General features: G+C 42.1%; 1 protein-coding gene across 9 annotated transcripts in view; it reads right to left on the minus strand.

Annotated features, from left to right (window-relative positions):
- The window catches only part of tpcn2 (two pore segment channel 2), a 140879-nt gene extending 132094 nt beyond the window's left edge, over window positions 1-8785 (minus strand). For 8 of the 9 annotated variants that reach the window (XR_009714163.1, XM_061276393.1, XM_061276391.1 and 5 more), the window contains exon 1: window positions 8259-8785. Coding sequence is in view for 7 of the 9 variants with exons in the window: in XM_061276393.1 (XP_061132377.1) it covers window positions 8259-8400 (142 nt within the window). In the remaining 2 variants the exon portion in view is untranslated. The remainder of the gene's footprint in view (window positions 1-8258) is intronic. The other variant, XM_061276388.1, reaches the window with a different exon arrangement.
- Window positions 8786-10584: the final 1799 nt, after the last annotated feature.

Below are 10584 nucleotides of genomic sequence, written 5' to 3' on the forward strand. Positions count from 1 at the left end.
GCTAACCAATTGCCAGTGAAACAGCATTAGCATCAAAGCCGTATTCCGATGGTAACTTCGTTAAACGATGCATGATGAAGGCGGCTGAACTTGTATGTCCCGAGAAACGACAAGCTTTTGCTAATATTAGCCTGACGAGGAATACTATAGCAGAGAGGATTTCGGACCTATGAGCAGATTTATACAGCCAATTGAAACAGAGTCAAGTAATTTATTGCATTTTCCGTTGCAATTGACGAGAGCACTGACATCACAGACGTGGCACAACTGGCCTTATTTATGCGTGGAGGTGATGACACATTGACTGTTACTGAAGAGTTTCTTGAGTTGGTGCCAATGATGGACATCACAACAACCGAAGACATTTTAGACATTTGTCTAAGGAAATCTCAGGTGTTTCATGAAATGTTTTGTAAAACGAATGTTCATTAAATTTCAACATTTTCCTAATGTTCTTGTGCTTCTTTACAATAAAAAAAAGGAAAGATATTTTGGTTATTTATAGCAGACTATCAATACTTTTCAGGCTTGGACGATTTTGTTTTCTCCAGCGTGGAACTCATCTCCCTGACTCTAAAGTAAGTTTGAATCTTTTATTACACTGTCGATCTTTTTTTTGTTTGTTTTCACAGCCGGAGTGCCTGGGAGAGCGGAGGCTTCGTGGCCGTTTGTCTACCGTCGATCATCGGACACAAAGGATGGCTGCGGATCAAGAGGTTTGTGCGGCTTCGTGCACCAACTGCACTCTTCTCTTAGAGAGGTTGTCCTTGCTAGAGGGACGTGTCCGCCAGTTAGAGCAGAATTGCGCGATAACTGTAGATGTGGCGTATACAGACGCGGACTGTAGTCAGCCCGCTAGCCCAGTTAGCATCAGCCCCAAGCGGCTTGCTAATCGCGATGAGCCAGGTAAGACGCATAGCCGTCCAAAGTCATCTCGGTCTACTGGCCCTCGCACTTTGGTCATAGGTGACTCCATTACCCGAAATATTACGCTTAAAAATCCAGCCACGGTAATGTGTATTCCTGGGGGCAGAGCACCCGACATAGAAGCTAATCTTAGGCAGCTGACTCGCAATAGGTCTAGTCAGCAGCGTAGTTCCAACAACACTAGCTACTCGGACATAGTGATACACGTCGGCTCCAATGATGTTAGGATGAGGCAATCGAAGATCACAAAGAGAAACATAGCGAGGACTTGTGATCTCGCCAGAAAGATGAGTCGGCATCGAGTATTTGTCTCTGGCCCCCTGCCTGGGAGAAGCACTGATGAGAGGTTTAGTAGATTAGTTCCCCTTAATCAATGGATGGCTGGGTTCTGTAAAAAGCAGGGACTGTATTTTATAGATAACTGGCCTTCCTTCTGGGGCCGCCCCGACCTGCTGAGGAAGGACGGCCTTCACCCTAACCGTGAAGGCGCCTTCACTCTTTCTAGGAATATAGATTACTGTTTGAGCCACACATGACAGGTCACTTTAGAGCAGGCCGGGGCACAGGTGATTAGACCACCTGTCAGGATGGGTTTGGAGTCTTTAAGCTAAAGTTAACTAGCGCTAGGCTAGACTTCCAGCATGCACATAGCTCCTCATGTAGACTAGACATAAACACAATTTCTACTGGGGTAGTAGAAAAATCCAATCACTCCACCCCGACCGTTTTTGCTGATGAAACAGTGCCTGTTTCAGATAATTTTACAAGTGTAACAAATATTTACTATCAGATTCCCACGGTCGTATCGTCCCACCGCGCTAACAAACATTTGAGAGGTGATGTCAGGCCTAGAGAACACAATCTTACTCGCATCTCGTATAAATATCCTTCGATAGATACGTACCCGGATCGACCAATTACACTTAAACTCGGTTTACTGTGTCCGTCGTTTCCATAGATTGAAGGAACTGAACCATCAACAAAACAGTCTTTCGGCGAATCCTTCTGATGAAAGATTTCTGAGAAAATCTTCTTAAAAAATGAAATTTGACTAGGCACTTCTTTGAGGTTCCAATGCTGGGGGAACGGTGCAATGAATTGTGCGGATTGCTGCAACAACGGAACATTTTAATCCCTCCACTTCGGCTTTCTTGAGGTTTTTGGACTACAAAAGTCCATCCAACCATCCATTTTCTGAACCGCTTAGTACCCACAGGGGTCGCGGGCGTGCTGGAGCCTATTCCAGCCGTCATCGGGCATTAGGCGGGGGACACCCTGAGCCGGTTGCCAGCCAATCACAGGGCACGCCAGATACAAACAACCATTTGCACTCGCACTCACACTTAGGGCCAATTTGGAGTCTTCAATCGGCCTACCAAGCATGTTTTTGGGATGTGGGAGGAAATCGGAGTGCCCGGAGAAAACCCACACGGGCCCGGGGAGAACATGCAAACTCCACACAGGGAGGGTCGGAGGTGGAATCAAACCCGCACCCTCCTAACTGTGAAGCGGACGTGCTACCCAGTGCCGCACCGAGCCGCTCCTACAAAAGTCTCTCTGAGTAATAATGATGGCGGATTTGTTTGGCCGCACCCATTCCCTTATTTGGTAGTCCCGCCCCAACGGATGTGATGTAATAGATAAAAATACGTAATAGAAAAAGGAGAAAATAGAACAGAGTAAAAAATAGCCCCCAAACAGATCATAAAAGTATCTCTGCAGCACCTGGAAGGATAGATTACACTTTTCTACAATCTTAGAGACTCCAAGTACACAAGATGAATACAAAAGCAAAACAAATGGATTTTCCATGATACGTCTCCTTACAACACATCATTAAAACAGTGAATTTATGATCTACATGCCTTGACATTGATTTGGCGCTGAATCTATGAACGTGGAGGTGGAGAGGAGGTGCATTGTTTGGCTGCATTTGTCAGTGTTTTCCTTTTTTTATTTTTTCCATTGGTAACCCCTGGTAGCCCCCTTAGCAACACTAGCAGTTTTTATCGTCTCTCTATTCCACAAAACTGAACCTATGGTTGATCTCGGCACTTTGAATTCCCATGCCAAGTCCAACATACAAATGCTTCTTTCATACTTGTCTAACATCGCCTTTTCCAGCTCTATCGTTCTTGTTTCTTTCCTCTTCTGCTTTTCTCCTGAGTCTTTCTTGGGATCCATGTTTTTCTCTAGTACAGTGCAGCCTTACAGCGGTCTACAACCCGCCAAACAACGCCAACCAGCGCCGACTAGCGTGAGGTAGAATGAGCTCTATTTTGTTTACAATAGCCACGTGTGTCGGGTTGGTTTCCGAAGTTCCTGTGACAAAGATTTCTCGACATTTTGAGTTGAAAACCGAATATGTTGAGTTCCGAGGCAGTTGACTTCCAGGGTTCCACTGTATAGCTCCTGTATTTTAAACTGCAGAGCACAAAACAAAGCCATCCCGCCTCCCGCACTCATAAAAGTTTAAATAAAAGCAATAACAATAATGGCTTGTATCAAGAAATACTCTCAAGTGACTGAAGGCAATAAGATACCATGGATAATGTGGAGAAGATTAAAATGCAAGTTTCACATGAGATTCAAACCTATAATTTTTTAACTGCGACGCGGACATTCTAACCACAACTTCAATCGAATGAAGAAGTAAAATGTCAAGACAGATGAAGTGTGACTTTTTCCTATACAGAAGTAACTTGTATAAATGTTGAGTCACTTCTGTTCACACAGGATGCACACGAGGTGTACAACCAAAGTTGTGGTCTTTTTATTTAATTAACATTTATTTTCTTTCAAATAGTAAACCAAACAAAAACAAGTAATTGCCAATACAGGTTGTGAAATATTTAGTATTTTAGCTCCATAAATAATTACAGATATTCAAATAAACTTTAACCTCGTATTTAAAAAAAAAACAATGATTCAGAATCTGGACTGGGCTTGTCGAGTCTTCAACAGTTCACATGTGAAGGAAATGAGGAAGTGGTGACTGTATTCACTGTTGGGGACATTGCCTATTCATCTTAAGAATAGAGACTAGAGAATAGATCTTTATTGTCATTGTCATGTGTACAACGAAATTAAAAGTGCATCTGCTAAAATAAAAATAAAAAATACAATCTTAAATAATGTTTCCAAAGTTTGAGCTTTCAGTCTGCTGTGTTGAAGCTAAATTGCTAGCCCGTTGCGCCAAAGGAGGTTTCACACTGTTACAAATCATCCACAGATTTACCATTCAAAACCATATTAAGAATAAAAATGACTAAACTTGGCAGGGGAAATGTGTTATTTTGTAGTGGTGACACCACATATCGTCATCAGCGTGCAGGTACGTGTGTGTGTGTGTGCATGTGTGTGAGTGTGTGTAAGTGTGTGCGTGCGTGCGTGCTCAATGTGAGTGAGCGGGGTGAGGTATTAAGCACGATCGAACATCTTTGTAAGCATCTATCACGTACCTATCTACTATTTATGTTGCCTTCAGAGACAGTTTAACCAGTCAATCAATCAATCAATCAGTCAGTCAGTCAGTCAGTCAGTCAGTCAGTCAGTCAATCAATCAACCAATCAATCAATTTTTCAGTCAACCAACCAATCAAACATTTAATTAATCCACCCATCTGTAACTGTCAGTTTCAGCGTTATGCAACTTTCTTCAGTTTTATATTGCGAACATTTTGTGATTAATTTCTGTTCATTTAGCAAAAAGGTTTAATTCATATAGAAAAGTAAAGAGAAGTATGAGAGAAACAGATGATAACTAATTGATGTAAAAATAGCATACCGTTTTTTCTGTGTATAATGCACCCCCATGTATAATGCGCACCCTAAAAATGGCATGTTGATGCTGGGAAAAAGCCTGTACCCATGTATAAAACGCACCCAATTTTTTTAAATTTAAAAAAAAAAAAAATTTTTTTTTTTTTTTTTTTTTTAAGTCCCAATGATCGTCACACGCAGGGAGGCAATGGGTCCCATTTTTATAGTCTTTGGTATGGTCTTAAATAGGCTGGATGTATTTTATTTGTTGGCGTTGATTTCTCCAAGTGCCCGTAAAGGCACCACCGCGATCCGTGCGCACATGTGAAAAAGGCGTGCGGACGTGAAAAAGGCGGCTCTGTATGGGAGAGACGTTTGAGAGGAATAAAAACACCCTTGGAAACCAAAACTTGCCCCTCGTCGTGACTCGGAGCCGCAACAAATTTCGGATTTGTGTAGGGTACATTGTGACAGACAGCAAACGAGCAGGTGATCGAGCAAGCCTTGTCTGATACCAGAGCATTGTGTTCGTATGGAGCGTGTTTGAAGTGAACAGCAGAGACGAAAGGAACAAGGCAAAGTGTTGTGAAATAAAATATTACCTGTAATACGCATTTTGTTATTTGCTGATTGAAACTGCTAATTAAACTGTGAATTGAAACTAATAGGAAGAAAACAACTCTCGCTCTTAATATAGCTGACGTGTCTTGCACATCCGTTCTGTGCATCTGTAATGGCGGCCTCCGTATGACGTCCGGTCCGCGATGGAGATTAAAAAACAAACAATATTTGACAATAACACACCATCAAGGATTGCACCATCGCATCAAACGATGTGTCGTCAATTATGAATTTTACTGAGTAAGTGTGTTGGGCAGGATGGCTGAATGCGATGCGCGATTGACAACAAACAAGAAGAAAGGTGATTTCAAGTTTTATTTCGGGGGAGATTTGTCATGTCTCGTCCCCAGTTTTGCTATGTGTCTAGGTTGCCATAGTTTCTGTTCGCGTCGCCCCTCTTTTCCTGTGTCACCTCAATCGATGTAACGTGTTTTGTATTTAAGTCCTGTCTGCCCCTCGCTCACTGTCGGATCATTGCATGTGTTACTGTCATGATGTCTGTTTGGTTTCTGTTCCTGTCTTTGGTAATGTCACCCTGTCTTTTTGTTCCACAACTTTGTCGGTCAGTCCTGTTGTTGGTTTTGTTGTACCATGACTTTCTTAAAAAAAAAAAAAAAAAATTGTACCCATGTATAATGCGCACCCCAGATTTTAGGACAAAAAATTAGTTAAATTTTGCGCATTATACACGGAAAAAAACGGTAAAATGATTTTGCATTGTGATATTAAAAACATCTATGCACAATTTGCCTAATAATTCTGCACACAGTGTATACATACGTACTATACACATTATATGTATATACTAATATGTCTGTAAGATATTCCTTCCATCGATCCATCCATCTACTCAAACCCGAAAAATCCATCCATCCATCCATCCATCCATCCATCCATCCATCCATCCATCCATCCATCCATCCATCCATCCATCCGTACTATGCCGTTAAATCAAGGGTGTCAGTGGACTTGAATTTACTTTACCCCCCTATCGTCCTCAAAAGTAATCACACATTTGGTTCTTGGGGTCAATTTAACCCCAGGCACATTTACCTTTAGAAAATAATTTACAGAATTTTGTTGCCCAACGTTTTGTGAAAGGAACTTTTTTTTATTCGTTGAATACATAAATATCCCCATGAAGATCCGTGAGTTGACCTCTCTAGCGTCACCATAAGGTCCAATCTTTAAATTACAATTATTTTATTTTGAAGTTTTCATACAAATCTTCTCAAATTTACTTCTCAACATTAATGATCGCACGTCTGGTTTTGGTTAAAAAAAACAATTCATACCCTTTGGTCATATTACGTCATCACCAAAACCAGACGTGCGATTTTTTGCGAGGTTGATCTATTTTTTGTAATATATTTGTGGCTAATTACTGTAACCTATCACTCACCCATCCTCTTTTTGTCATCTGGGCTTGGGACTGGCTGCCCATATTTCTATGCCTTATTTGGCTGCTAAACTAGGCATATATTGTCGGAATGGACAGCGCCCACGAAACGCAGCTAAGGACTCATCAACAGTTACGAAGTGGCCTGGAGCAGGGGTAAACGCAGCACCCACTTGACACACACATCCTTTATTGTCGCAATTTTGTCACATTCTCGTCTGTCCCGCCTTGTTTGTTTGTTATCAAAGCGTATGACGCGGGACAAAACTTGCAATGTCTTCAGAGACATGGTGTAAGGAAATATTGCTCTTCCCTTCACAGCATCCCAAAGGCTTGCTGTTTCTTCGCCTTTTGATTTGTAAAAGCCTGCCAAAATTAGCAAGCCAATGTAGGCTTCCAAGTCAACTACATCCAAGTCTTTCCAACTGTCCCCATGCACTGGCTTCACCTCTACATTTGTCATCCCAAGAACAACATTTCTGATTGAAGAATGAAGAGCTCCAATGATGACTCGATGTCAACATGGCTAACTACATATTTGGTGGGTCCTGGAACCATTTTGATAACGTTGGGAGCACCAAGTCTACCCTGCTGATTCAGTGGGAAAACTTATCTTTCAATTTTTAGAAGCGATAGTGTCTGATCGTTGAGGGACAACAGGAGGGTCAAAACTCTCCTTCTCATCAGATGAGAACACCTCAAAATCAGGGTCTTCCTCAAAACAGTCCTGTTTCAGAGACAATCTCCTCTGTCACTTTCACTGTCAAAGAACTTTTCCATAACCTCTTAGACAGTAAACGTTTTTCTAGATGACATTTTCAAAGACAGGCAGATAGCAGTATACTCAATGAGGAAGGATTTAGATAGAGGACTGCCATGCAAGATTTCATATGTTTGCACCTCCCTGATTTTGCATGAACTATCAATGTCCTTGCGGAACAACCCGCCCTCCACAGTGCATAAAAAATCAGTTTTACTTTGGCAAGGGTGAGTACAGTAGGTCTCGCTCACCCACGCACCCACACACATACACACACGCACGCACAAACACACACCTTCATGCCCATGGGGTGGGAAATCTCAATGTTCTCGTGGTAATAGGAAACTAGAATAAAAATAAGCAATGTATAATACAATAAATATAATGTTTCAACTCAAATGTATCAACTCTGCACCTGCAGCTGTGTGAATGTTAGGTCACACACACAGACAGACGTTCGAACAGCTAAAAGAGCTTGGGGTCAAACTAACCCCAGAGGACGACCAATGCGTGCAATATGTGTTCAGTACATTGAAAAAGTATCATCCTAAATAAATTATGGAAAATATATGGATTATGAGGCAAAAAATAAAAGTCAACTACTATATTTTAAATGCTAAGCATTTAATGGGGTCAAATTGACCCCTAGGACGATAGGAGGGTTTACTTAAACGTGTTCTTATTAGACAAAATAAAAGGTCATAAAAACATTCCAGATTGAGGTCTTTGTAGTCTTTCCTGACTCATTGGAAATTAAGATAGATATATTCATAGCATAGATATGTTCACCTGCTTGTCCGCTGACACTGCTCGATCGGCATTTGACCGGGTCCGTCCGCTTAGTAGGGTTCCGGTGATCTCTGCCCGACCAGCATCCGTAATCTCCGGGGGTTCGTTCGGCACTTTCCACCAGCAGCTTTTGTGATTCCATTCAAGAAAGCGACGCGCTGTTTTTTCCGAGCTTTGGCCCCGCAATTGAAAAAGTAATGTAGCGTATCGAAGTGTCAGGCAAGTCGTGGCTTGTAACTGACTCTTTATTGAACAACAACAGGAATTCTTAACATCTGCGCCAAGAGATCGAGTGTGTCAAGTCTCCCTCCCACAACGCGCACCGCCCCCCTCCCCCTAGTAGATCGGACTGCCGAACACTAACTATACACAAGTTGCTACAGTAACCATTTAATTGCGAGGTATGCAAAGTGTCACTGTGGAACAATTTTCAAACGTTATCCTTACTAGTCAGTATTGCAAATTCTGATCTCTTCAAGGGGAACATACCAAGGAATGACTACTTTTCCTCTGTCCCATGAGTGTCACCTTACATTGACTTCCTACCCTCTCGACTCCACCTCCACGGTCTGCCTGTGTTGCAATTTGTCATCCAAAAAAAAGCTTACTGGGACGTAAAAAAATAAGTGATCAGCATTCAAAGCAGTGCCGGCTCTACGCAGGGGCAAGAGGGGGCAACGCCCCCTCAAACAGATGTCCTGCCCACTTGAATCAAACTTTTAGAGGGGAAAATTCCGCTGATAGAAACACACGTTAAGCAGCCCCCTCTCTTCTCTCATGTCGATGCAGTGTGTCCTCACACAGCCTGCTGTCACGACTCCGCGCCCCTCCGTAAACATCCAATCACTGTGAGTATGCAAATGAGGCAAGACGCAGCCAGAGAGTGTCAAGTTACAGTCAGCGCAGTAGGAGTTGGAAGAAGCAGTAAAAACTCCACCAAACTCGTCGTAATGACCCGTGATATAACTAATGGTTAACGACAACTCAAATAAGAGTTAATATAACATTCATATTATATGACCCCCCCCCCCCCCCCCCGAGAGATTGCCACCTTATTGTGGTCAGGGGGTTTGCGTGCCTCAGTGACCCTAAGAGCAATACCAGCAGAAGCTTTAATCTTCAGGTGGGACATCCAAGCTGGACAGGTCTTAGTGTAGAGGCCTGACAGTGCAATCCACTTCTCCAGGTTGAGATCTGGATGTGTAAAGTAAAAAAAAAAAAAAAAAAAAGAACATGCCCCCTTCACATTTCTGACTGCCCCCTCTTATGTGCATTCCTAGAACCGGCCCTGATTAAAAGGGAACAGTGTCTGTGTTAACTCACTGTTTACGGTGGTGGTGAAATTATAGACTGTAAAATAAAAAACAGCGACAGAAAAAGGCAGCGCTGGCTCACACATTAGGAAAGATATTCAATATTTCAATATACAGTGAACCCTTGTTTTTCGTGGTGAATGCATTCCAGAACCACCCGTGAAAAACGAAGATCCGCGAAGAAGAAACAGTATATACATTATTTAGAAATTTAAACACCACATTGGTGTAAGTAAATTAGAAGGGTGGTTTAACTTGCAAAGCAATGCAAAGTGTCTACGTTGAGAATTACCACATGACACTAACCCAGGGGAAATCATACATAGTGAAACCAGTGAGTCATGGTTGCGCGTGAATCTCCATTTGAATTGTGATCCAGTACATAATATTATAGCTTTTTAAACCCTGCCTAATACTTTTACACTCCATAAACCTTTCCATTCCCTTAACACTAGGACTACCAGCATTTTCACACTACTCCTTTTTCTACCAAGCACTGCCAAATGGGAGCGCTGGGGTTACTTTCCATTTCATTAGGCCACCTTTTCTTATGTACATGGGGCCATGAGATAGGAATGTGGTAAACAGGGATGGTTGTGGGTTGAGAAGCAAAAATGCCAAAGTTTTACAGCACCCTCTAGGCTCAAATGAACTTTTAGTCACAGAACATATCTAATATTTGGGGAGAATTATCCTATAGGGTAGTACTATTGTTGGATTTCCACAATGAGAAGTGCACCAGTCACACTTCACAGCAGAAAAGAAACACCAGAGTCATAGAGTCTGTTTATTTGCCATTTTTGAAAGAACACATTGGAAAAGAGTTTACGAGAGCTAAAAAAAAAAAAACACTTAAGACAAGAACAACAGACAAGCAATAAACAGATAAATAGACAATCAATAGACATACGTATACAATAGATAGAATAAGAAGGACTATTTGCCCCCATGGATAGGCTGACGGTCACATAAAAAAGCGAGTTTTGTGGCGTTCTGGACTTTGAAGCGGGGAC

Source organism: Syngnathus typhle, linkage group LG4, assembly GCF_033458585.1.
Source record: "Syngnathus typhle isolate RoL2023-S1 ecotype Sweden linkage group LG4, RoL_Styp_1.0, whole genome shotgun sequence".
Lineage (NCBI taxonomy): Eukaryota > Metazoa > Chordata > Actinopteri > Syngnathiformes > Syngnathidae > Syngnathus > Syngnathus typhle.